Source organism: Pundamilia nyererei, unplaced genomic scaffold (genome assembly GCF_000239375.1).
Source record: "Pundamilia nyererei isolate P.nyererei 1_Seehausen unplaced genomic scaffold, PunNye1.0 scaffold00041, whole genome shotgun sequence".
Classification (NCBI taxonomy): Eukaryota; Metazoa; Chordata; class Actinopteri; order Cichliformes; family Cichlidae; genus Pundamilia; species Pundamilia nyererei.
This window is the reverse complement of record NW_005187442.1, coordinates 2,356,154-2,382,986: the sequence shown is the minus strand read 5'-3', so window position 1 is coordinate 2,382,986 and position 26,833 is coordinate 2,356,154. Positions and strand designations below refer to the sequence as shown.

General features: G+C 40.8%; 3 protein-coding genes across 4 annotated transcripts; 2 read left to right on the top strand and 1 right to left on the bottom strand.

The window, feature by feature from the left end:
- Positions 1-5: 5 nt before the first annotated feature.
- Positions 6-5,723, top strand: eif2s1b (eukaryotic translation initiation factor 2, subunit 1 alpha b). 2 transcript variants are annotated; one of them, XM_005731114.1, is made up of 8 exons: positions 6-179; positions 2,661-2,903; positions 3,846-3,925; positions 4,180-4,331; positions 4,420-4,526; positions 4,609-4,706; positions 4,796-4,939; positions 5,030-5,723. In XM_005731114.1, exons 2-8 carry the CDS (start codon positions 2,663-2,665, stop codon positions 5,153-5,155), a joined length of 948 nt encoding a protein of 315 aa, XP_005731171.1. In that variant the 5' UTR covers positions 6-179; positions 2,661-2,662; the 3' UTR covers positions 5,156-5,723. The 2 variants fall into 2 exon arrangements, with proteins under 2 accessions (XP_005731171.1, XP_005731172.1); XM_005731115.1 differs by lacking the exon at positions 6-179 and adding an exon at positions 272-420.
- A 545-nt stretch (positions 5,724-6,268) lies between these two features.
- On the bottom strand, positions 6,269-19,326 carry rbm25b (RNA binding motif protein 25b). Its single transcript, XM_013910324.1, has 17 exons — positions 19,180-19,326; positions 18,566-18,666; positions 18,149-18,363; positions 17,993-18,050; positions 17,713-17,873; positions 17,438-17,623; positions 17,249-17,332; positions 14,206-14,483; positions 13,786-13,903; positions 13,397-13,486; positions 12,795-12,868; positions 11,169-11,319; positions 10,539-10,950; positions 9,218-9,513; positions 8,898-8,996; positions 8,758-8,805; positions 6,269-7,219 (listed from the first exon to the last, which is right to left on the bottom strand). The coding sequence occupies exons 2-17, from the start codon at positions 18,642-18,644 to the stop codon at positions 7,127-7,129; spliced, it is 2,442 nt and encodes an 813-aa protein (XP_013765778.1). The 5' UTR covers positions 18,645-18,666; positions 19,180-19,326; the 3' UTR covers positions 6,269-7,126.
- A 2,317-nt stretch (positions 19,327-21,643) lies between these two features.
- On the top strand, positions 21,644-26,235 carry hsp90ab1 (heat shock protein 90, alpha (cytosolic), class B member 1). Its single transcript, XM_013910325.1, has 11 exons — positions 21,644-21,793; positions 21,910-22,116; positions 22,228-22,387; positions 22,714-22,847; positions 22,929-23,234; positions 23,343-23,508; positions 23,624-23,814; positions 24,308-24,455; positions 24,567-24,835; positions 25,283-25,616; positions 25,706-26,235. Exons 1-11 carry the CDS (start codon positions 21,644-21,646, stop codon positions 25,822-25,824), a joined length of 2,184 nt encoding a protein of 727 aa, XP_013765779.1. The 3' UTR covers positions 25,825-26,235.
- Positions 26,236-26,833: the final 598 nt, after the last annotated feature.

The following is a 26,833-nucleotide window of genomic DNA, read 5'->3' as shown; positions in this document are numbered from 1 at the left end:
AGTGTGGAAGGTCCCTACGATCTTTTCCGGGTCGACAAATTAGCACACCCATGAATGTGAGCTAGCGGGCCCGAGTTACTCATTAAAAAAAAAAACACCAGAAAGAAAACCGAATCTGACATTTAAACAAAGTCAGCACGGAACATTCAGGCGCGTCGTTCTGTAACCTTATGACACAGGTGAGTTTGTTTTATGAAGATGTCGTTTGGCGGGGACTGGGGAACGATCGGAACTGGCAGATAGCCGGCTAACAGCTTAGCCTGCGTGTGCCGCATGTGAGTTGGGCACCGGGTTATTAGCTGGGAAGCTAACTGATGTTGAAAGAAAGCGTTTCTGCGCTTGAATGAGCATTCTTCTCGTGGTTTTAAATGTGATAACTAGGAAGTCATACAGTCGCTGGTAACACGTACTAAATATTTGGTAAGCAGCTTTTTGTGTCCATATTTTGTCGCCGATTCTCTCTTTTAAACAGTAAGTGATTTTTCTGCGATGATGATGCGTTACATCAGTCCATTCACAGCAACAGGAGAAAACGAGAAATGGCAGAAGTTTGTTTCATTTCGCTGCTTTTATTTTATGTCCTGGATACTTTTATAAGCTAAACCTGGGCATTGGATTTTGTTCGGTGGGAAAACAGAGAAACACACATAAGTGGCTCCATTCAAACATCCTGGGACTTTTCGTTTAATATTGAAGGTATCTCTCTATTTTGTCCACACCTTTCTTGATAGTAGACTAAGGATTAGAGAGAAAACATCTGTATGGCCAAAGTCTTCTATAGGTTAAAGCCTCTAAAAATGACCACAGCTAATATTTTAAAATCTGAGTAAAATAGAAAAAGTGATATTTTTCATTACAGTGTTCTTCCATAAAGGAATGTCTTTACTGGTAGCTGAGTTTACAGGCACTGCAGTGTATAGTTGAAATACTCTGATGTAGAAAGGGATTGATGTTAATTGGCTGACTGCAGCATTTTACACCCAACAGATTGTTATTCAAACTCAGAGTACTTGTGGTTGCTGACATTGTGTCCCAATTGCCTGTCTGTGGCCTGCATAACCATGATATCACATCAAGGTGGTTATCATCTTGATGTGATATCAACTCTCAAAGAAATGGACTAGCCATATACTAGCCCAGATAGTGGGTCCTGGAAGATGAGCCAACTCTGACCCACCAAAGAGGCATGGTATTTGTAAATGGGCTGTATTTGTATAGCGCTTTACTAGTCCCTAAGGACCCCAAAGCGCTTTACACATTCAGTCATCCACCCATTCACACACATTCACACACTGGACTATCACTAGGAGATGATTTATATGTAAATGTTAAACAGAAGCAGAAGATACTAGAGTTTAAAGACAACAATCAGGAGTGATGAGATCAAAGAATGGGAAAACAACGGTGATAGGATCTAAGGGTCAAACACTCCAGGAGGTAGGCTGCTGTCCTCAGGTTACAGGGACTACAGGATGTTAAAAGCAAAAGATTTGGGGAATAGCAAGGCTGTCCCCTTATTTGTCATCTCAGTCTAGCTACAAGTGCAGTTACATGAGAGAGTTGGCATTAGCAGCATCCAATCGGTCATAAACCTGGATAAGCCTACTGCCAGCAGGGACGTTGATTTTAAAGAGGAGACAACTGTGATATTAGAAGAATATAAAGTGGTCATACCGTACACATAATACAGGCCGACAGCAGCACGGCTGCTGCTGACCAGTCAGCGGTATGAGTGTTTGTAACAGAAAAATGTTCAGGAGATCTTGAATGGAATGATGACGCTGTTTCAAGGAGAGTTTGTTTGGTCATTAGGCAGTGATTTCATACAAGCTAATCTAGAAGTTAACACGGTGATGTGCCCTGGTAACAAGGGATTTGTGCTTCTGTGTTGAAAGCCTATGTTGTAACCTGACATGTAATTAGACATCGTGTGGACGCAGCCCACAACTATTACGATTGTTCTGTATTTTTGAGTCCTCTTGTGCATTTCTGTCTACTTTTTCACAGCATAGTTTGTATTTTATTAGTGAGAGAATAATAATCATTGGCTCTATAATTTGTGGCTGACCCCACATATAAAACACTGATTCACAACCATTAAGTAATTAACACGTAATAGACCAGCATGAATGGGTCATGGGTCCTTTACTTAAGTTACGTTGTAGGTGCTGTAGGTGACTGCTCCCTTTAGGGGTCACCACACCAGATCCTCTCATTCTGTCTCTAGCATCTGCTCTGACACTTGCTCTGCATGTCTCTTTCACTACATCTAAAAGGAGGATTGTCAGAGGGATGGTGTGACAGATTATTCACAAATCACTATGATTGAGATTAAAAAAGACAAAGAAAACCAGAATGAAATAATTTATACATGGTTCTCTGCTAATTTAATGTTGAGCTTTGATTGTGTTTAGTTGTGGGACTTCTTTTTAAACAACCTTTGGTGAATACTGAAGCAGTGGAGGCAGAGATGCTAGTTACAACTTATTGACTATTTTTTTTATTAACTAGAATAAAAACTGTATTTATTAGTACCGAAACACCAAGTTACATGCCGAGCAGCACTTTTCACAGTGTTTAAAACTGCAAAGTGAAGATTTGTGCCATGACTTGCAGACGTTAAGCTCCCCCTGTCTTCTTAACTGTTTCTGACCTCACAGCAATGCCGGGGCTCAGCTGTCGATTTTACCAGCACCGGTTCCCAGAGGTGGAGGATGTCGTGATGGTGAACGTGAGGTCCATCGCTGAGATGGGTGCCTACGTCAGCCTTTTGGAGTACAACAACATCGAGGGCATGATCCTCTTGAGCGAGCTGTCGCGTCGACGTATCCGCTCCATCAACAAGCTCATCCGCATAGGCCGCAACGAGTGCGTGGTCGTCATCCGAGTAGACAAAGAGAAGGGTGAGTGTAGATTAGTATAGTTGAAACTGGCGGTGTGTCGGATCTGCAGGGCAGTGGTGGAATAAAAACCATATGAAATGAGATCTTTTTGTGTGGTCCACATTTCCTTTTTTGAATTGAAGCTAGAGGTGTTATTCTGTGACATCAGGTGGACTGAGACAGGCTGTGGTTGGTAATATGATCAATAACTTGCATTATGTTATAGCATTCACCAGTTTAATGTCAGGACAGTCTCACATGACACACAGAATATCTCATTTGGAATAATTAAAGGGGACCTAATGAGGTCACCATATGTATGAGTAATTCCTGAAGCTCAGGCTTCAGGCTGCTTTTTAATGCACCGTTTCAGACCCTTCTTGTGCTTTCGGCTCTGTATGATGTCACTAGAAGGTGATATCTTTATCTGTTCAAAAGTTCTGTGGGAACTGCAGCTCCACCCACCAGCAGCAGCCCAATCAGATGCAAGTTTGCCTTAAACAGCTTGTCTCAGAGAGTGGGTGAACTGAGGCTCGTTATAAGATGAATGAAGATGATGATTTTTGAGTTTATAACACATCGGCATATTTCATACATTCAAAAAAAAAAAAAAAAAAGGAAAAACAAAACTGACATGAGCACTTTGAACTGAGTTACTGAACTGGACATTTTCTGCTAATCGCAAAATATGCAGCTCATCTGACTCGTATTACGTGGCTATTTTCTTTATATAGATAGTTGTGCAGATTTGACCTGTGATCCATGTACCGACACTCGGGTAGAGACACAGGATGGAAATGCAAAGGTGGTAATGAGGAAATAAAGACGAGCACATTTTGAAACTTAGACCAGCAAGTGGCCATCGAATCCCTCCCTGTTAGTTAATCGTATCATTCCTAATCGTAAGAAACTACTTGCTGCACTAAAACAGCTTTTTTTGCATTCCTTCTGTTTTCTTCTCAGGATACATTGATTTATCAAAAAGAAGAGTTTCGCCAGAGGAGGCCATCAAGTGTGAGGATAAATTCACCAAATCTAAAACTGTAAGTTGGTCAGGTGCTTTTTATCTGTCTCGGTCATTTTGGTGCAAGTTGCCCAGCCTGGAGAGGACTTCCTTGTCTTGTGTAAAGTTAAGGTAGATGGAACTTGCCTTTGAGCCTTGTTGTGGTCAAAGTAGTGGTCATTTGGTTCAGGCGTTCATTATAATATTGTGAGACAAGTGAGACGTGTATTTGTAAGAAATTGTAAACGTCTATCTTGTTTGTTTGCGCTGAGCTGATTTTGAAAGTGCTTGCAGGTTTACAGCATCCTGCGACACGTGGCAGAGGTGTTGGAGTACAGTAAGGACGAGCAGCTAGAGAGCTTGTACCAGCGCACCGCATGGGTCTTCGACGAGAGATACAAGCGGCCAGGATACGGCGCTTATGATGTCTTCAAACAGGCTGTATCGTAAGTTCTCATTTCAGCACCTCTTATTAAAATGAAACACAGGTTGTTCAGTGTGTGCACACATTTACATTTTGATGGCTTTCTGCAGAGATCCTGCTATTCTGGATGGCCTGGATTTAACAGAGGAGGAGAGGAATGTGTTGATTGATAACATCAACAGGCGACTCACTCCACAGGCTGTCAAAATCAGAGCAGGTGAATGTTTACTCACAGTGTTTCTCAGTTGGACTTAGGAATAAATTAGAAATGTGAAGATAACCACCTCTACCTCGTGCAGACATTGAAGTGGCGTGCTATGGTTACGAGGGGATCGACGCCGTGAAAGAAGCTCTGAGGGCTGGGCTGGGCTGCTCCACAGAGGCCATGCCCATCAAGGTAATCCTTCTCTCTTCCATCAAGAAGTAAAAAGTCTCTAGCTGTAGGCTCTACTTGGATCTGTCTCTCATGGTGTTTACCTTCTGCAGATCAACCTGATCGCTCCCCCTCGCTATGTGATGACGACGACCACCCTGGAGCGCACAGAGGGCCTCTCTGTCCTCAACCAGGCCATGGCTGCTATCAAGGAGAAGATTGAAGAGAAGAGGGGCGTGTTTAATATCCAGATGGAGGTGAATGATTTCTTTCTTTCTTTCTTTTTTTTTTTCATGATCATGTTTGTCTTTAGCTCATCTGCCTATACTGTAAACTTTGTCCTGCAGCCTAAGGTGGTGACGGACACGGATGAGACAGAGCTCGCCCGGCAGCTGGAGAGGTTAGAGCGCGAGAACGCCGAGGTGGATGGAGACGACGACGCTGAGGAGATGGAGGCCAAAGCAGAGGACTAAGAGTCGGTCCTCTTTGGAAAGCTGGTGGGGAGAAAAGCATCAAAGGAGGAAAGAAGAAAAATAAACGTGGACAGACCTGGCCTCAGTCACCCAGTCCAACAGATGTTAACTTTCACATTGCAACCATTAACTGGTGTTACTATTTTTATTGGCAACATCCCAGTTTGTTCAAGAGAGGTTTGTCTCAGAAGAAGGTAACTGAAACGCGGTCTTTTTAACCAGACACGGACACAAGGATGGTTAAATTACAAGTTAAACATCACTTATAGTTTTTATTTTAAAGTACCCCATTTGATTAAATAACTCTAAGACAAGAAAAGCTGTTTTCAAGCTGTGGCCTTTCATTTTACCTCTTGCTTTAAGAGCCCGGTGTCTTCAGTATCCACGCCGCTTTATCTCCGGCTGCTCGCTGGATGTGACTGACTGAAGGGGAAACGCATATGCTTCGTCTGTCTCTACACCGGCCAGCGGTGACTTTATGTGCTGATTCTCTTCCAGTTAAAGGGTTTTTACTGGCTCTTGTTTAGCTCCCATCGTATCAATAAAGATCTGGAAGTTTTGATCTCAATGCCTTTTTGTCAGTTTAATTAAATTGTTCCACCAACAAGAAATAACATTTATTCTCCCAAAAAGCAGCAATTATTATTGGATGAATTAAAGGTAAATCCTGTCGGTTACTCTCGCCTTTTTGTTTTGTTTTTTTCAAATAGAGAGATTGTAATGAAGCCAACTGGAGATAGGTTTGACTGTATATCAGCGTATGAATGCCAAAACCCCTCAACATTGATTTAATATTCAGAAAACTTAGATCTCAGACTGCTTATGTGGAGGGAGTTCAACTCCACCATCAGGCTGGGATCTTTCTGTATAGAGTTTGCATGAGTTCTCTGGCTTCCTCCCACAGTCTAAAGACATGCACTTAGGTTAATTGGAAACTCTAAATTGCCCATAAGTGTGAATGGTTGTCTGTGTTAGCCCAGGTGCTGGTTATTTGTCTGCTCACAAAGAAACAGGGAACAACCCCCCCCTTTTAACCCTAAATCCAGCTCCATATTTTAGGACATGAACTCAAATTAATGGTTGGGATTTAATGCAAAACCAAAAAAAGTCAAATGATTATAAAAATTATTTATTCAAATGTTCACCAATACAAAAACAAATGGAGAGCATCTTCACAATTTCAATTGTTTTCGTTCTTAGCTCATTTTCCTATAGTGGTTATGACGTGTGCTTTTACAGCATTGAGGATGACACAGTGCCTATGGGTCTTGTCAGTAGACACATTTTAAATGACAACTAGATGTTTTAGAGATGGTCTGAAAACAATATGCCTGTTCGTCAGGAATGTGACAAGAAATTGAGGGAGAGGGGGAAGAATTTGTGTGTACTGAATACAGAAATAAAATTCAGTTGCATCCAAAAACCCTTAATAAATACCCCTGTAATTATTTTAAAAACATAGCTGTAGTCATTCATACGCTTTAGTTTGTGTCTACTTAACCAACCCACATTCAACTGTAAGCCCAATTTCACAACTCAAAAGAATAGTTTGAGAAATGGTGAACTGTTTGTAGCAAACCTGCAAACTGTTCTCACTTGGTGTGTGTTGGCATGTATATAAAAAAAAAAGTATGCGACTAAAGGGTCTCATCTCCAACACAGTGACCCTGGGTGGCCAGAGCTGTAGCTTCTTCATAACCAAATAATGACAAACTGTATATACACAAAAGCACATAGACACAATCAGCACCTGCAGAGTGGAGGAGGTGGATGCAGCCTGAGTATGTTTAAACAGAAGAAGGAGGGGGAAAAAAAAAAGACCTAACAACTGGTGCAAATGTGAGAATGAGCAGAATCTGCAGTTACAGTCTGTACTGGTATGGTCAGTCACGTCTTCTGGGGTGACATAAATTCGCTACAGTATTATACACAATGAAGGAGAAGAGGAATTCATCTTCAGTCAGCCAACGATTATTTTACCAGCCCAATCTTCTTTGCTTCAGTTTCATAAATGAGCAACCGCCACATCTTCACTATGAAGACCTCAGCTTCTTCATCAAGAACCTGACCCGGAACAAACGGAAAGTTAGATATCGAAAGAAACTTAGAGGACTAACCTAAACTCATGACGTGTATGTGGAAAAGGTGAATATGTTAAAATACTGACCATGAACTGCTAATTAAAATACATCTCATTTGACATGGCTCTACTTGTGCCATCGAATGAGAGACATTAAAACATTTCAAGGCCAGTTTCTTTAAAGATCTTGAACTCTTAGTCAAATGTTACAATTTCAGTTGCCTTAAAGGGTTACATTTTTATCTGGCACTCACCTTGATCAATAAGAGGTGCGCCTGAAATCTCCCCTCATAAATCTCCCCCCACACATCTTAAATCAGATGGAACTAACATACTCTTCAGTTCATTAGGTACACCGTGCTAATACCTGTTGCACTCTTTTGCCTCCAGAATTGCCTTAATTCTTGATGTCCCTGATTTACTAAAGGCACTAGAACCACTGCGCTGAGATTTTTGCTGATATGATGTGAATCTTGCACTTTTTCACATCTCAAAAGGTGCTTTCTTAGTTTGATATCAGGTGACTGGAGGCCCATTTGTGTACAGTGAACTCACTATTATGTTCAAAAAGCCAGTTTAAAATGATACGAGCTTTGTGACACATCCTCCTGGAATCAGAAGGCGAGTACACTGTACACGGATGGTCAGCAGAAATGCACAGGTAGGCTGCGTAGTTTAGGTGATGCTCAGTTGGTACTAAGGGATCTAAAATGGGTTTAGAAAATATCCCCATACACTATAACGCAACCACCATCAAGCTAAACTGTTGATATAAGGTAGGATTCTGATCCTACCATATGACTGCTGCAGCAGAACTCAAGATTCAGTAGATCACTCAATACTTTTCAATCTTCTGTTGTCTGATTTTAATGAGACGGTGTGTGATCCAAGCCTCTGTTTCCTGTTCTCAGCTGACAGGAGTGGTCTTCTGCTGCTTTTGCCCATTCAGGTTCACGGTCTGACACAGTGTAGTCATAGATACTCTTCTGCATACTTTATTTGTAACAAGTGGGAAACTTGAATTACTGTGGCCTTCATATCAGCTCGAACAGCCTGGCCATTTTCCTCTGACAATGCTTTTGAACCCAGAGAACTGTCACTCACTGAATATTTTCTCTTTTTCAAACATTAGAGGTGGTTATATGGGAAAATCCCAGCAGATCAGCAGTTTCTGAAATATTTAGACCATGCTTGTGGCACCAAAAACTATGCTACGTCCAAAGCCATTTAAATCACCTTCCTTCCCCGTTTTGATGCTCAGTTTAAATTTCAGCAGGCTGTCTTGATCAGGTCTACATACCTAAATGCATTGAGGTGCTGCAATGTGATTGGTTAACTAGATATTGACATTAAGCAGCTGAACAGGTGTACCTAATGAAGTGTATTTTGGTATAATTTGTTTGAGAAGGTTAGTAAGGAGGTTTAAAAAAAACAAAAAAAAAAACAAACCTGCATCCTGGCAAGAAATACAATCACAGAGGAACCATATAAACACGCATCTATAAACTGTGTCTTTGCTCACCATGGCAACATCGTCCAAGATAGTCTGCGGTGTACTGTGGGCCATCACCTGAAAGTACACAGAGGAAAATATCAGAAAGTTTACATTTTAATCGTTCCACTTTCTCTAAGACAGATGTCAACTAGTGACATGTCTATTACCTTGGAGCAGACAAAGTCCACTAACGTTGGCTCTTCCTCTCCGATGTACTCAATGATCTTTTTATTGATCCAGGGACGAACACGCCGTTCCATTAACGTCTGTAGGAAAAGGGATGACAAAGAGAAATATTCACTGTTTCTATATTATTTTTTAGCAATAAGCAGAAAATAAGGTTGTGAATTGACCCTCCTTGATCATTTAAATCCTGCGAGTAAAATATTCTTAGCACAGGTTTTCTTTTCTAACTTGCTTAATTATAAATGGATTAAAAATAAGACACACTCAGTGAGATGACACAAATTGTCCCTCTTCTCCTCACCGTGTCAACCATGGACCAGTCCAGTGGGTACGAGAAGAGCTCGGGCTTTGCGGTGGGAATCTTTTCAATCAGGCTCTTGATGTGTTTGCGTTTCTCCTCAGCATTGGCTCCCTTTATGCTGGAAAGTCCAGCACCGTCCACCCCGAGGCTCTTGTCGTCATCATAATCCAGGGGCACCAGCTTCCTCTTGCGCGGCTGCTCATCGGCCTCTTCGTCATCAAATTTGTCAAACACGCTGTCCACCGGAAGCTTCTTCCTCTTGCCGGCGTTGGGTTGACTGGGGCTTCCCGTGGCACCTGGCAAGGACACAGAGTTTAACTACTGTTCTGTCTGTAGTTAAGGAGCAAGAATTCTGTCTCTGCAACCCCAGAGTTATTTAAACGCCCTTAACAGCATCTGAAAATGTTGAAACAATTGAAACACCTGCCTGACATTCATATAGTTCATATCAAAGCTCATATTCAGGCACATTACCTTGCAAAAATGTAGCTGATTAAAAACACTAAAAACACTGTCATAACTTCCATTTTGTTACTGTCGGATTAAAATTTCGATTCAAGAAAACATCAGATGTAAAACTGGAATTCTGCCAGATTTCATCTATTAAAGGAAAATTAGGTTTGATAAATGATGCCTGAGCAGATGACACCGATTAAAATAAGTCCCCCTCTGTTTTTCAGACGAATTTCATGATTCATATTCATATTCCTCAGTCCACTAGATGAAAATTGAGGCTCTGCTCTTTAATTATCTGTTGCCATGGTGAATATTGGTATTTGAGCTCCATTGATGATGGCTTTCTTTAAATACCCACACACACTCAAAGTGAAGACACTGAGGTGACAGAAACAATGAAGTGGACGGGAGTCAGAGTTTGTTAAACATGCCCTCTGGAACACGGCCTGATCCATGTAGGAATCTGTGTATCATAGATTTGTTCCTATGAAGTTATTTAGCTTCAAAATAAATTAAAATATAGAAATATCCTTTCCTTCAGTCCAATTCACACTAACCAAACAGTGTAGCAGGTGCCAAATTACCTTGACTACATTCAGACAAGATCAAAACCTGAAGAAAAGCAACACATCACCTATTATTCTTTTTTTTACCCTAAAACCAGTTTTAAACAATTATTTGTCTATAGAATGCAACTTTAAAAAAATGCAAAAAACTTATTTCCTTGTTATGAATTTTTTTTATCACTTATTGAACATTTTGCTACTTTTTGCCCATCAACTAATCGATTAATGAATTTATATTTACATGGGTATGCTGTGTGTCTGTTCATCCTGTAATGAGGTAAAAGATCTTTTAGACTCACCCAGTTTCAGGCTGAGGCCAATCTTTGGCCGGTGTTCCTCTTGCGGAAGAGCCTCAGGTGGGGAGTTTTCATGGGGGATGATGATGCCACAGGGTGACTCTTCCCCGGGCGTGTTGGGAGACACATTTCCACTGGCTGATGACACAGAAGGCGCTGCTGTGATTGGTCGCATTGTGGGCTTTAGGCGTGGTTTCACGTCTGGGTTGTCTTCATCGTTGTCATAATCTTCCTCCTCACCCTCTTCCACCTCGTTGTCGGACTGGGGGGGTCGTGAGCGTGAATCTGCCCTCTCCGGCTCCTGTCGGCGCTCCCGGTGATCTCGTGAACCCCTGTGGCGCTCACGTTCCTCCTCAGGTTCTGGCTCTTGGACGATGGGAGGTTGTCTCAGACGCTCCTCCTCTTCCTCCTCCATCTGGACCAATAACAGGCAGATATGCAGAAAATAATCATCCAATCAGAGCATTTTACAGAAAAGAAGGTCAACAGATAATGACAGCTAGACGTACATAATGTGCAGAGCGACTCAGACGATAAAGTGACCTTCACACAGACAACAGACAGCATGCCCCACTCAGCTCAGACAGATACAGGCAAACACACACATTTATATTACATTACAGACAAGCATACCCTGCGTAGCTCTGCGTCTGGGTCTGGATGTCCCTCGTCTAACAGCCTCTGTCTGATCTCTTCCAGCTCCTCCTTCTCCCTCTTCCTGTCACGCTCATCCGCCTCCATCTCCTTCTCTCGGTCTCTGAGACGCTTCTGCAGTGCACTGCCCCTAGGGGTCATACGGAAAATAACAGCTTTCAGAACAATGGCTGCAGTACTGCATGCGCTGCCATGAGCCACATGTGGGTCACACAGGATCTGCTGATAGTGAGGAGGCCCTATTGTGTATGCTCTGTTTTGTTTTGTTTTTTTATTTCTTACCCCCCAAAAAAGCATGGGTGGAGCAAAATGACTCTATAGCACCGTTCTGCAAAACAGGAGCCCCGCTGCTGTGTTGTGTGTATATGTATAACATTTAATAAACATACGTAACACAGCACGGTACACACACAAAAATAAATAAATTAATAATAAAATTAAATAAATAAAAACTCTTGTAGGTAAATTGCAAAGGATTTAGGTTTTCACTGAAGAGCGCCCCTATGTTGCCATAGAAAATTTCAATCATTCCCCATGAAATTTTAATTTCCTGTAATTCACTCATTAACCAAACTTCTCATGTTTGATAAGGGTCTGCCTCTGAACATGGGCGTGGCAGTATTTAACTATAATCATAGACTAGCGGCTATGAATATGGTTACATATTGCCATCTGGAAATGTCATGTAAAACTCTTGCAGCCACTACCATAAAATTTTGAGATTGCTCATTTCATCCCATGCCATCCCAACAACAGACTGTTCTCTCTGTTGAGGTCAGGAAAGCGATTCCGCTCCCTGAAGACCAACACAGAGAGACTGAGGAGGAGCTTCTTCCCGCAGGCGATACGGTCTCTCAATCACACCACCACACAGTACTGACCCACACATATAGTTCTTACACACACACTGGACTTTCTGGACATTGTTTTCACTTCATCACTTAAATCACTTTAAGCATATTTGCACTGCACAAGACATAATGTGGATTGCACAACACTGGACATTATATTCTTCATCTCCAGTTAATACTTGTACAGCTGCTGTTATTGTGTATATATTTATTTATATTTCTTCATACATTCTTATATAGTTCTATATTGTGTATTTTGTTGTGCAGTTGTTTTATTTTCAACTTTAATTTATATATTTTATCTTATTCTTTCCCAGTTAAATTTACCCTTCATTCTAATTTGTGTTGTACAGTTATTTCATTTTTAACCTTAATTTATATTTTATTCCTTCCTAGCTAAATTTACCCTTTTTAATTTTTCATATTTATTTCCTATCTTATTCATAGCCTTTTCCTTTTTTGTTTTCTTTAGGTCACGAGCAGTTGTCCAAGCATTTCACTACATATCATACTGTGTATGACTGTGTACGTGACAAATAAAATTTGAATTTTGAATTTGAATTCCTTCACTGTATGTGTCAATATTAGGTCACATTCATAGTGCTCCCTGGTGGCAACAGGAAATCGGCAGTGTATGGCAAACAACATTATATGTATAGGAAATTTGTTAGAGTGGATTTATAGTGACCTATAATTAGCCAATTAGGATCCTGCATAAGTGCATTTGTTTTTGATGACCTGGGTTAACACTCACCTGTAATACTTGGGGTCATCTCTGTCATCATCATAGTCTTCAAGAAACTCTTTTAACCGTTTGCCTTCTTTAATCTAATGAAAACAAAGGACAAAAATGAACTTCTCCACAAAAATTACTTCTAACAAATTCTACCTGTCTGAATTAGTAAACTAGTAAACAGGGTGTGTTAGTGGGTCTGTTAGTAAAGAATTCAAACTAGTAAGCAGGTTTAGTCTTCTTGCAAATCTTAAATTAAGTTTGGCGAGTACTAGGCCTAGGGTGCAGACCGTCTCAAAAACATACAAAGCCTCCAACTACCTGCACCCCGAGGTCCAAAGGTTTCTCCAAACAAGGCAATACCATTTCCAGAAAACTGATTAGTTTGAAGGCTGTGGCTCTGTGTGTTCATCTCTTATCTCTATTCTAACCTTTACCAGAGCAGGTTAAGTCTGCAGCGCAACATATCAATGTAGTCTGGTAATAAATAAACCACTTTAACTCTGTAACCCCAGAGTTAACCCCAAAGTTACTTTGCTATACAAATCCCTAGTTAAATAAATACAGTATGAACTTAACTTGTATAATAGTACAGAACCAGTGATCATTCAGAACCCGCTTACCATTTCTCGTCGGCGTTCATCTTCTCTCTCAGCTTCCTTAGCATAATCCCGTGCCTTCTTCCTCTCCCTCAGCTCCCAGTTTTTCAGCCGCTACAACAAATATATTGTCAGGCAAGCTGCAAACATCACACAAGAACTACCCCTAGCTAAGGTAAACGAGTAATACAAGGGCTGTTACTCTGCTAAAAATAGAAATGATGCTGAGGATTTATTGGATTTTTTTTGACGTATAAAGAATCATTTTAATTGAATTTTACTGCTTGTATTGACTTTCTCAGACAAACAGTTTGTATAGTAGGAAATAGAAGCTGTGACCTCACTGCTAGTAGGATAGCTTATATTGCTCTTCAGCGCATGGCTTTTATCATTTTTAGCACAGCCAGTCCCACCTCTTGATAGGCTGCTTCCTTGTCTCGAAGTTTCCTCTCCAGTTTCCTGCGTTCATATGCTTCTTCTTCATCCTCTTGGTCTCTCTTCTTTTCTCTGTCTCTGTCTCGGCTGACCTCCCTGCAACAATGGAATCATAGATACATTTTCTTTTATTTGTGACCGTATAGAAACACATGGCAAATCCAAGTACTAAGGTGTTGATCAAGCATGGTACATAGTCTTAAGGAGTTTCATCAAAATGAGATGATATGAATTTTAACATTTCAATTTAAAATTCAAGCGGTTTCAATTAAATCCTGATAAAATCAGCTTGCAGAAACTTGTCAGAATTCAGTCACCAGCAAAGTACCTGCAAACATTTGCATGTGTTTAATTGCAACATGTGTCTTTATACATTATTCTGGTGTTTTTTGCTTCACCTGGATCGGCTGCGGTCGGCACTCCTGTCACGGCTTCTGTCTCTCTCCCGTTCTCGCTCTCGTTCCCTTTCCCTGGTCCTGCGGTCACGGTCTTTGTCTCTGTCTCGATCTCTGTCTCTCTCACGTTCTCGTTCCCTCTCCCGTTCCCGCTCTCGCTCCTTTTCCCTCTCGCGGTCCCGCCGCTCTCTTTCCCGCTCTCGCTCTTTTTCCCGTTCCCTCCTTTCACGTTCAAACTCCAGCCGCTCCTTCTCTCGTTTATCCTTCTCTTCCTCAAGTTTCTGCAGAGTAAAATACAGACAGGTTCAGCTTATGCCACACAAGATGCAGGGAGCCCCTGCAACCAATTCACAGCTGTGCACAGATCAAGTGGTTTCCAGGTTTTGGTTTCAAAGATGAACATGCTCTTTGCTAATCAGCGCAAAGCTTGTATAAGAAGCCAGAATCCTAAATGGGAAACCAGGAACAATCAAAAAGCTCTCCCCCCACAGAGAGACAGCTTCAACATTAATCTAAAACTATAGGACAAAGTTTATTGCTTGAAGCCTGCAGCATAAACTACAGCTTAGCAAGAATAGAACTGGAAACCACTTTAATGGCCTTAAAGACCCGTGGAACATATCCAACTTGAGGCATTCATAACAAAAAAAACAAAAACAAAAGAAAACGCGGGAAATGACAATGCTTTTTGTCTCCTTAAGAGTCCTCCTCTCAGAACAAGGAAAACAAAAACAGAAAACAGGCATCAGTCTTTTTTTTTGAACTAGTTATTTGTGACTTACAGGTGTTGAACTATGGACTCAGCCCTTCGCTGCCCTTACAAGCCTTTTAAGTTAGGCCTGGGAGGAAAGCAGGTCACACGGTATACAAGGGAAAAATGTTATGGGATTCTGTCTTGCTTAAGCATCATCATTATCATCGTCATCAAGCAACAACAGCCTTTCCTTCAATGAGTAACATGGCATTTGGTATTTTTGCTAAAATCAAAAAAATAAACATTATGAACATCAGTTATATTTCTGAACAGATAAATGAAATTGTAGAAACGGTCTTACCCCTGCAGAAGTCTTCAGGAGCTCTTCAGGACTGATTATTCACACACACACACACATACATACACACCAAACTCTGGTTTTATGGACATCACACACAAGGCTTTAACCAGAATTCCTTTGCAGTTATACTGGCATCTGATGCAAAATAAGACTTTTAAAAACAATGATTGAATATACTGAGCCTTAATATAATACTATGTTCATCATTTTGCATTCCTCTTACATTGGCACTGTTGTATTTGAGGTTAGATGGAAAATAACTTTACAAAGTTTTCTTGTACAAGTCATATGCAGTCAGTTGGTCTTTACAATAACTAACTAATTAAAAGCCTTGGGTGTTATGCATCTCAAGAGAAAGAAACATGTGACAGGACAGAGATAACATAGATGTTAATTATTTTAAAAATCTATAACGCTCCAGTTAAATTGTCTTTATATTATTTAATACCCTAGCTCTAATTAAAATCTATGATTTCACGTTAGGTGTTTTTTTCCTTTCTTTTAATTTTTTTTTTTTTTTTTACTTACCTCTGCATTGTCTGCCAAGGCTAAATAAACATGCGACCATGTAAAAAATAAATTTAATTCTATTTATTTATAGTAAGCATGTATGGGTGTATATAAGCAGTAATATTTAGGCAAACTTATAATTATAAAGAAAATACTTTCAGCATTTAAGTGCTTCCTTTAATTTTCTTTCCCCATAAAAAGCCTGAATTCACTCCCTGCAAAGTCACTCACTAAAAACTGATTAACCACATTAAATAATCATAATGATATTGAATTAAGTATGACTTCTTTTTTTCCTCTGGGGCTAAAAATCAATCAGCCCAAATATGGTAGGTCACAACAGGCAGCAGAAATTTCTCCCTTTGTTTAAACGCTGTTTTGGCAAGATCACGATTACAGCTGGAGGACACTTCAAGCAAACCACAGTTATGCATCCAAAACCCAACTAGATTGCTACCGTCCCTGTTGTTTTAATAAAAATTAGAATTTAAACAGTTGATTGAATAAACTCACTAACTAATCGTTCATAAAAAAATAAAAACTAATGCAGAGAGAGTAAGATATTTATCAAATGGAAGAGAGAGAAGAAAGAAATTCCACAACAAACCATACAGAGAGCACGTACCTTGTTAGTCTTCAGATCATCTTACTGCTGTGGAGAGGGCGCCCCCACCCCACACTAGAATAATAAGGCTACAGCCAAAGTCACTGCAGTAGTTACTGAGTCCTTGTGCTTCAACATGAACACCATTATGACAGACCATAATTTACAGAGGACTCGCACAGGTTCACTGACTCATCAGCTTTCGAGTGAAGCACCAATGCTGTCATAAATTCAGGATGATCTAGGGAAACTGTCTTTGCGTGGTGGAAAGGTTGGCTAAATCAAGGCCAACACACACACACACACACACACAACTGAGCAGCACAGTTGCCCCAATGCAAGTCCTCAAGAGGGGGACGCCCAGTATATGTATATAGTAAATGAAGGCTGATACTTACATCCTATCCTGGCAACTTTTTCCAAAGCTCTGAGATTCATCTTGCTTTAGTCACCATATGATCACTATCATAATGGTGGGGTTTAATGAATAGATTAGCTTTTAAGTAACTTTACATCGTCTCCATGCATTTTTGTGTGATGAATGAAGATATGGATCTATAATGGTCACACCTAGATAGTTTGGCAATAGTGGCAGGTGTCAAATCACGCCTGAGAAAGGTGACAAGAATACACTAGCTGTCTGCCCACTTGTAGTGTTCAAACATTGAAAATAAAACATTTCATATAGTTTAGGGCAGAATAATATGTTTGGTGGTGTTGTTTTAGGGACCGCCAATCTATAGTAGAGTATGCATTTTACTGAGTTAGGGCAAAAAACAAAAAAAACAAACTGTGTCAACTAAATGTGCAAGCTCTAGGAGTGAACTGCTGTCCAAAACCTGAAATGTCAACTACAAGATCAAAGAAGCCACTTTACCTTGTGAGTGTCACGAAATTTACTAATCTCTCTGGAAATCAGGTCCCTCTTGTCCTCCTCCATGTCAATAGTGTTTATGTCATCCTGAGGAAAAACAACGCATTGACAGGTTGAAATAACAATGCTCACTTTCAAGCTAAGGAGTAAACAAAACAGTAGCACAAGTTAACAATTAATCAAGGTTAGCACCTCTTCTTTTTTCTCCTTTTTTCTCTTTCGTCGCTGGGACTCATCATCCTGTGAAGGTGCATTAAGTTCCGCAGCATATTCCCGCATCAGTCCATCGATGGCGCCCTTGATAATCTGATCTTTCTTCTTTGTCTCCTCATCTAACACTTCTTCCTCATCCTCTCCTGCATCTTCACTCTTTTTATCCTGTCAATAAAATGAGTCAAGTTTAGCAATTTTTCACCTTCTCTAGCTGCTGCAAACCTTTATTTGAATTGCTGTTACAAAATTCATACCCCATTTGCAGTCTTCTTCTTGGCCTTCCACTCATCCAGCTGTGCTTTTGTCTTGGCATCAACTTTCACAAGTAGGTTTTTATCTCCAATCTGGAGGTCGTGAAGCAGTCGCAAGGCTCGCAGTGTGGACTCTGGCTCCTTGTACTCACAGAAACCAAAAGCTGGAACAAATATTGACATATAAATAGACATAAGGGCATGATCAAATGTTTATTTATAGACTGAATTGACGGTTTGCCATGTATCTAGATATTCTTCATCTTTTAATAATAAAAATTACCTTGAAGCTTGCCAGAGGCTCCTTGTACTCTCTTCCAGCTCAAAACAATTCCACATTTCTATATAATTACAAAGAAAAAATAAAGTTGTCAACTTAAGAGGGTGTTAGCCTTTGCTGGTGTAGTTCTACAAATAGAATGGGTGTTCCCCATCTTACCGCCAGCAGCTGTCTGATCAACATGTCTGAAGCCTTTTCTGATATGTTCCCCACAAACACTGTTGTGGTGGGGCCACTGTTCTCATCACTGTCTTTGGCAATCACAGCAATGGTTTCCCTCTTAGGGACTGCAGGCTTGCTGAGCACTGGTACTGAAGAAACCATTACTGGTGTGGGGGCCATGATACCCATGTGAACTGGGATCATAGGGGCTCCTGAAACAGCCAAAGAAAACATGCAACAAGCAATTACACCATTTTCACTTAAGATCTATGACTGCAGATTAGTAAAACGATTCTCAAATATTTTCAGTAATGTAGCGAATCTCAACTACCGTGTTGCGAATATGCCTCTTAATAATGACATTGTGGTAAACCTGAAACAAAACAGATGAACGCCAAACAGAAGGGTGCTTACCTGGGGGGAAGCCTGTGTACTGAGGAGGGATGCCTGGAGGTGGCAACAGCGGCCGATTTAAATGAGGGGGGAAGGACATTGTGGAAGTGAACTGGACCAACCTGAAGAAAGAACCAAGATACCCGGTATCAGCAGCACCAGATGTGTAATTAAATCAAGTCCTCTAAACAATGTAAATTAGAACAAAGAGCCAAACTTGTAAAAAGATTAGTTTAACCCAACAACACTATAAGTGAGAAAGCACAGCGATGTTCATTGGTATCTAGTCATATGAATTTGAAGTACCCGTCGGTGACTTCTGCTGCCCAGCAGCAACAATACTTAAACTTAGCTTAGCTCAATGGGATGGCGTTTGTAGGGTGACTATTATAAAGTCCCAGGAGCCACGTATTGTTATTGTGTTACAACGAGTTAATTTGTTCACTGTTTATGCGGCCAAAAAACTAGCAGCTTAGTTAGCTAAAGCTAGCACCGAGCACGCTCCAGTGTCCCCGGCATAGACTTAGGCTAAGCTAATATTAGCGCAACCTGGCGTTACTTAACAAACAACACTCAACTATTAGCGGGCAAAGTTAAAGTTCAAGATAAATCTACACATGCCCAGGTATACATACCTTTAATCAGGCGGTGTTTAAAAGTATAAAAATACTCTCAGAAGGTTAGTAATTGTGAAAATTCCTCTAACGTTCCAAATGTTGGATTAGCACGTTGGCTAGTCGGGCCTTCAAAAAAAAAAACATTTGACGCAAGCGCTTTACGAGCAACACTACATGAGCGCTTGCTTTGTACACTAAGACTTGACCACTGGACGGAGTTTACTAACGATACTAGTATCTACTGCGGCAATAACTGTACTACTATTATTACTAGCATTAGAGTATAGTTTTATACTAGTATTATAATATTAACATCCATAAGAAAAATCACTACTCTTATTATTATTAATATTTAGATAGCATTCCTAAAGGTCGTCTAGAAGGTTAATGAAACATAACGTTAGGGAGCGTTTGTCGATGTTAAAGGTTTGCTGGGTTAAAAATAGATTTCAATACTATAAGATAACTCCTGCACTTGTATGTACTACTTTGTGGAAATTTTAAGACACCGTCAGTTTAGATTTTTATTTAATTACATTAATATGTAATCCAAAGACGTAGTCTATTATTTGTGCATAGGAGATCCTCCATAATGTCTTTTACAAATAAAATAATAATTTTGACATCCGACAGAATAAATATCTGAAGATTAATTATTTATTTATTGCATAAGCAGGATTTTGGTTTTGTTTGTTTGTTTGTTTTGTTTGTGTGTTCGTTTTGTTTTTTGTCGGTGCCTCTCCGAGACAGCGGCTGTTATGTGAAGACTGCGACTGACATCGCGTGACGTCACTTTAGGCGGGATTTTCATGGAAAGTGCTAGAAGAAACGAAGCACACCCTGCATGTTTTTGAATATTCCTCCATCAGATTAAAAAGATCCAAAGTATTTGTTGGTCTCTCGGGAAATTAACAGTATACTTGTGAGTTTTATTGACTTTATTTGTTAGACTGATTTAAATTCTACATTGATAGCATATCGCGGCAGCTCTGGAAACTGGTATAAAATAGATCGGTTCTTACAATACTTTCGTTTTTGGTTTTAACGGCCACAAGATGGCAGCAATGATGCGCTTGTCTCAGAAATAAAACTGTAATACTGTGTTTTCCAGGAGATTAGTATAGTGTTTTTGGATTCACTTTACTAATTAATCTTGAAAAAGTCCCCTTGTGTTTGTATACCTAATATAATGGCTTTAAATCTCCAGAGATTTGTTTTCTTTAGTACACATTGCACTTCAATCCACTGAATTAATACCTGCTAAAATGTCTTAATAATATCATATTTATTTATTTAGCTATCGTATTTCCTCAAGTCTTCATTCAAACTCATCACATGGTGAATGTAGCCTTAAAACATTAACTGTAATTCACTTGATGCACTTCTCCTTACTAGATGGCGCACCGCGGATGGATACGACTGCACCGTGAAGCACGTGTATAAAGATACCGGTCTATTAAAAGGAGGCCCCTTTCCATTTCTCTGCGTCAGACAGCATAAGGGATAGCGATTTGGTTGCATTTTATTCAAGAAAAGTCAACGAAATTAACAAGGTATGTAGACGAGCGTTTTCTTGTCGGTTGCTACGTGCTTTAACCTTTGATATTTTACCTTTTATTAAACAGTCATTGAAGTATACAGCTCCTATTCTCACGAGTTACGGTTGTAACCTTAAGTAACTCTGGTCAGGGACAGCTAACATATCACAGTTATCACTGTAGTAGTCAGAATTTAGGATTTTAATTACTGTGGAGTAAGAAATGTTTACACTTGTCATGTAGACGTCGAGCAGTGTAAATGCTGCACTCTGCCGCACTGCCCCAGCCGTGTGTAGTACCAAGGCAGGTGTGGTGTGGCGAACATGACAGCGCTGTATCTGTTCATATATTGTACGACTGGTCCACATTAACAGAATAAATCCTCTTAAATGTTTATAAGAATAAAGTGAACTGGCTTGAGTCGATTTCGCTTAGTCCCCGTTGTTCACGTTGCTCTCGCGTTTCTATAAAACGCACGAGTTGGTCTCAAGTTGCCAATGCTTTCAGATTTATGCTAGTCTTAAGTGACTGGTGTTTTTAGCTGTTATTTATTCGAATTGGTGGCAGAGCCGTTTTATATGACAGTCACGTTTGCCGTCGTTAATACATGGCTTTAAGTTGCTCTTCTGGGGGAACCTATTTTGCCGCATTGCATAAGCTTTTTTTTCGTTATTTTCATCAGTAGCTTTTCCTTAGCACGTGTTTGCGGGGTCCATTGTCTGCCGCTCGACGCCATGTTGGTTAACGGCCACTTCCGCAACATGACGGCAGTTATCCATATTATGTAACCGACTTCTGACAGGATCAAACGACGATACAATTTGCGAAACTGAAAGTAGTTGAATGTATGTAGTTTAACCGGATCTGTCTCCCCGTAATTAGCTTTATCATCCTGTTTCCATCGAAATCCACCCATTTTATTAAAGCATACACAAACTGTTTTAATGCAGATGCCTGAAGAAATGCACCAAGATGAGGAGGCTGAGACCTTTGCCTTCCAGGCTGAGATCGCTCAGCTGATGTCGCTGATCATCAACACCTTTTATTCCAACAAAGAGATCTTTCTCAGGGAGTTGATTTCCAATGCTTCTGATGTAAGTTAGCAGGCGCAGAGCTTTTCATTCAGTACTAATGCATTTATTTTTAGCCTTTTTTGTGTTTCTGACTGCTTTAAAGAATGTTAGTTTTAATCCTGTTTAAACATTTGCAGGCTCTGGACAAAATCCGCTATGAAAGCCTGACTGATCCCACCAAGCTCGACAGTGGCAAGGATCTGAAAATTGACATCGTTCCCAATAAGGCTGAACGCACCCTGACCTTGGTCGATACTGGAATCGGTATGACCAAAGCCGACCTCATTAACAACCTGGGTACCATCGCAAAGTCTGGTACCAAGGCCTTCATGGAGGCCCTGCAGGTATGAAGGGAATGCATCATGGAACTGTAGGGACGCTTTATAAGAGGACAGCCTTTTCCATGTTCGCAATTGAGCTGAAATCTAACATTAGATCTGACTGTGTTCCTCTAGGCTGGTGCTGACATCTCTATGATTGGTCAGTTTGGTGTGGGTTTTTACTCTGCCTACCTTGTTGCTGAGAAAGTGGTTGTCATCACAAAGCACAATGATGATGAGCAGTATGCCTGGGAGTCCTCTGCTGGAGGTTCCTTCACAGTCAAGGTTGACAACAGTAAGTGTCTTGATGTTACAATATCAGAACTAAACCTGTTTTTAAATATTGTGGGTACATCTAAGGATGTCCCTGATTGCGCATTAATTGGAAGCAGTTCTTACTATTAATGGACTTGATGTTGTTAATTGTGTATTGTTTTTCATGTGTCTGAGGTTACGATGTAGCTTTAAAATATTATGAGGGTGGTTTTCATTCTTGGCGTTAAAGTTGGCATCGTCCTTTAGAGGCTTAAATGTGGAGTTGAAGTATCTAAAAAATTGAATCTTGAATCCATGGACACTGTTTAGTACAAAATGTATTAAAAGCATCACAACTGTTCACAGGTGAGCCCATTGGCCGTGGAACAAAGATCATCCTGTACCTGAAGGATGATCAGACAGAGTACATCGAGGAGAAGAGGGTGAAGGAGATCGTGAAGAAGCACTCTCAATTCATTGGCTACCCAATCACCCTCTTTGTAAGTGACTTTTAAAGAGGATGTTGTTAGAATACCGTTGAAGAACAGCAAAGTAAAAATTAAAGTAATGTGACTCTGCAGGTGGAGAAGGAGCGTGACAAGGAGGTCAGTGACGATGAGGCAGAGGAAGAAAAGGCAGAAAAGGAGGAGAAAGAGGAAGGTGAGGACAAGCCAAAGATTGAGGATGTTGGCTCAGATGATGAGGAGGACTCTAAAGACAAGGACAAGAAGAAGAAAAAGAAGATCAAGGAGAAGTACATCGACCAGGAGGAGCTGAACAAGACCAAGCCCATCTGGACCAGGAATCCTGACGACATCACAAACGAAGAATACGGCGAGTTCTACAAGAGTCTGACCAATGACTGGGAGGATCACCTCGCTGTTAAGGTAAGCAGGTTAACCTGAACAGCTCTTCCATGTTTTAATTGGCCTACTGGGCTTTTAATCTAGTCATAAACTACAAATAAAGCTAAACTGAGTCATTTTCCTCTACAGCACTTCTCAGTGGAAGGCCAGCTGGAGTTCCGTGCCTTGCTCTTTATCCCCCGCCGTGCGCCTTTTGACCTCTTTGAGAACAAGAAAAAGAAGAATAACATCAAGCTCTACGTCAGGAGAGTCTTCATCATGGACAACTGTGAAGAGCTCATCCCTGAGTATCTGAGTAAGATGACTTGCTTTTTACCTTTAGTCTGAAAGTACTTTAATTTACAGCTTAGCACACAGTAATGAATTGCTTAAAGGCAAAGGTTTAGTGTAGCATTTGTATGCTATTCCAGACTTTATCCGTGGTGTTGTGGACTCCGAGGACCTGCCCCTGAACATCTCCAGAGAAATGCTGCAGCAGAGCAAGATCCTGAAAGTCATTCGTAAAAACATCGTCAAGAAATGTCTTGAGCTTTTTGCTGAACTGGGTGAGGATAAAGAAAACTACAAGAAGTTCTACGAAGCCTTCTCAAAGAACCTCAAGGTATTTATAATAGTCTAGCTACTTTTCTTTTTTTCTTTGACTTTAGGAAAGTTGGCTCTTAAAATTCTCTTCGTTTCATGTCCGTGCATCTTCATGGACCTCAAAGGTTTACCTCTTTATTCTTTAATCTGGTTTGTAAAGCCCTCTTGTTCTTCAAAGTAGTGTAGATGTTTTTGTAATAAACAGATATTTAAAACCCAGTAGAATAGCTGTTTTGGCATTTATGTAATTCCATGCAGTCAAATCTGCATTAGGAATAGGAACTTCCTACATTTATGCTGCAGCCTGAAAACATGAATTTAATTAAAAGCCTAAAGTGACAAACTATTCATGCAGTGTGCAATGTCAGTGTGACTAGAATTCTGACATTGCTGGCAGTCCATCTCACCTGACCATACACAGGTGGGATTGACGTTTTACTTGAATCCATTAACCTACTGGTGTATGAGGTTGTTTTTGGATAAGATGATCAATCTTATTTGTTCACTTGTAGCTGGGTGTGCACGAGGACTCGCAAAACCGCAAGAAGCTGTCTGAGCTGCTGCGTTACCACAGCTCCCAGTCCGGTGACGAGACTACCTCCCTATCGGAGTACGTGACCCGCATGAAGGAAAACCAGAAATCCATCTACTACATTACTGGTGAGTAAAATAAACCTTAAGTAGCTTCTGAAATGGTAGGAGAGAACTGCATTTACACAAGTTTTAAAAATGCAGTTTTATTCAAACTTTATCGCTTTTTGTCATTTGTAGGTGAGAGTAAGGATCAGGTGGCCAACTCTGCCTTTGTTGAACGTGTCCGTAAGCGTGGTTTTGAGGTCTTGTACATGACGGAGCCTATTGATGAGTACTGTGTCCAGCAGTTGAAGGAGTTTGATGGCAAGACCCTGGTCTCTGTCACCAAAGAGGGTCTGGAGCTGCCAGAGGATGAGGAGGAGAAGAAAAAGATGGAGGATGACAAGGCTAAATTTGAGAACCTCTGCAAGCTCATGAAGGAGATCCTTGACAAGAAAGTGGAGAAGGTCAGTAATCCTAATGAGAGCCCAACTAAGATTAACCCAAACTTCCATTCGTGCTCTAACATTTAGGGTCTCAAAGTTCACAGCTGTAGATGACAGGATTTTGTTTGGTAACAGGTAGTCTAATTGGTCCCAACTTCTACTGTGGTGAGTTCCTGCAGTCTTGGTGTGATGCGACTGATTTGCATTCTTTGCCAGATGTGGCACTGTACATGTTTGAAATCTGAACCCTAAAGTGAATGCAGTCAAACTCGTGCTTGTTGCAGTAATGTGCATCTAGTACTTACGTTTTTGCAAGGATTTGGGGAAGTAAACTAACTAGACTAGATTTAAAGTTGTAATGTGCTGGTATTATTTCTAACATGCTTGACTAACTTGACTTTGTCTCCTTAAATTATCAGATGTGTCACCTGAGCCTCTTTAAATCTTAATGTCTTCTTTCTCTTTCAGGTGACTGTGTCAAACAGACTGGTGTCATCCCCCTGCTGCATTGTGACAAGTACTTATGGCTGGACCGCCAACATGGAGAGGATCATGAAGGCCCAGGCACTCAGGGACAACTCCACCATGGGCTACATGATGGCCAAGAAGCACCTGGAGATCAACCCTGACCACCCCATCATGGAGACTCTCAGGCAGAAGGCTGAGGCTGACAAGAACGACAAGGCTGTGAAGGACCTCGTCATCCTGCTGTTCGAAACCGCACTGCTGTCCTCGGGCTTCTCCCTGGACGACCCACAGACTCACTCAAACCGCATCTACAGAATGATCAAACTTGGTCTTGGTAAGAAAACTGTGCAGATCCAGACCCTCTTTACTTTCTAGAAGTGGGTATCGATCTAGGTGAACAACTCCTTTCCTTTTTTTGCTCAGGTATTGACGATGACGACATTCCCGCAGAGGAGACCACCACTACAGCAGTCCCAGATGAGATGCCTCCCCTAGAAGGCGAAGCTGAGGACGATGCTTCACGCATGGAAGAAGTGGATTAAACAAGATGGCACCCCAAATTTCAACACATAATCCTCCCTTTCCAACTGTTCATCCTTAAACTGTAAAAAAAATAGCTATTAATGTTGTGTGGTGGACCGATATTGGTGCTCTTGAGTGTGGCACCTCACACTGAAGAGCTCTTTAAGAGGCTGTCTTGATTTTTCCTGTAGAAGTTCATGGTGACGCCACATTTGTTTTAATGAGAACCCTGTTGCACTGAGTTTTAAATGTCAGAGCGGTAAATGTGTGAACACAAGTACATTCCACAGTCGCATCTGGAGGGTTTGGGGGAGTGCTGTTCACGTGCAACACTGCATGGAGAGAGGACTGTATGATTCCTTTGCCTGAGTTCAGGCTCGTCTGTAATTCCAAGTCTTGTTTTGCAAAAAAATTAAAGATGTGAGACCTTATTTGTCTTGTTTTTATGCCTTAGTTTAAATTCCCTAAGTGTTTGCACACATACTTGGACCTGGCACACTTCTTCAAAGTTCTTACTGGGGCAGTTGGTCAATGTATCCACTAGGTGGGGACATGCTACAGTGTGAGAGCCATTTCCAAACATCAGCATGCAAGTGGTTTAGAAGCAGAAGAATGGGTTTTGTAAGTGTTACTATTGTAAAGAGTAGTCCCGCCCTGCGCCTTGCTTAAAGCTGCATCAAAATGCCAACTACATTACATATTAATGTATGATCTGGTCAGTTTAATGTAAATCTACTTTGTCGTCTACTAAAATCTGTAATTTCTCTTACTTTAAGACCTCTCATACAGCTGCATAAATTACAGTGCAGGTGTGCCTGAGAAGGGAGTAAAAAGACACTAAGTAATCCTGTTAATCTGACAAAGAACGGCACTGAGAAATGCAGATCATTGCATTAAAGGATAGCCATGTGCTGGAGGCACGTGTTTCTTCAAAGCGTGAGGCGGTATCAGCTGAACATTTGGGGGAAATGTAGAGCGTGTAGCTTTCCTGGAAGTCGTGTGTTTTGTACAAGCTTGAGTAGGTGGCAG

Excerpts from the sequence above, each read along its gene's own strand:
- eif2s1b (XM_005731114.1), top strand. The coding sequence starts at position 2,663 with ATGCCGGGGCTCAGCTGTCGATTTTACCAGCACCGGTTCCCAGAGGTG. Across the intron at positions 4,527-4,608 it reads GGCTGTCAAAATCAGAGCAG|ACATTGAAGTGGCGTGCTAT; the intron begins GTGAATGTTTAC and ends TACCTCGTGCAG. Across the intron at positions 4,707-4,795 it reads CAGAGGCCATGCCCATCAAG|ATCAACCTGATCGCTCCCCC; the intron begins GTAATCCTTCTC and ends TACCTTCTGCAG.
- rbm25b (XM_013910324.1), bottom strand. The coding sequence starts at position 18,644 with ATGTCCTTCCCCCCTCATTTAAATCGGCCGCTGTTGCCACCTCCAGGC. Across the intron at positions 18,051-18,148 it reads TGATCAGACAGCTGCTGGCG|AAATGTGGAATTGTTTTGAG; the intron begins GTAAGATGGGGA and ends GTAATTATATAG. Across the intron at positions 13,487-13,785 it reads AGGAAGCAGCCTATCAAGAG|CGGCTGAAAAACTGGGAGCT; the intron begins GTGGGACTGGCT and ends TATTTGTTGTAG.
- hsp90ab1 (XM_013910325.1), top strand. The coding sequence starts at position 21,644 with ATGCAGATGCCTGAAGAAATGCACCAAGATGAGGAGGCTGAGACCTTT. Across the intron at positions 22,117-22,227 it reads CCTTCATGGAGGCCCTGCAG|GCTGGTGCTGACATCTCTAT; the intron begins GTATGAAGGGAA and ends GTGTTCCTCTAG. Across the intron at positions 23,509-23,623 it reads GCTCATCCCTGAGTATCTGA|ACTTTATCCGTGGTGTTGTG; the intron begins GTAAGATGACTT and ends ATGCTATTCCAG.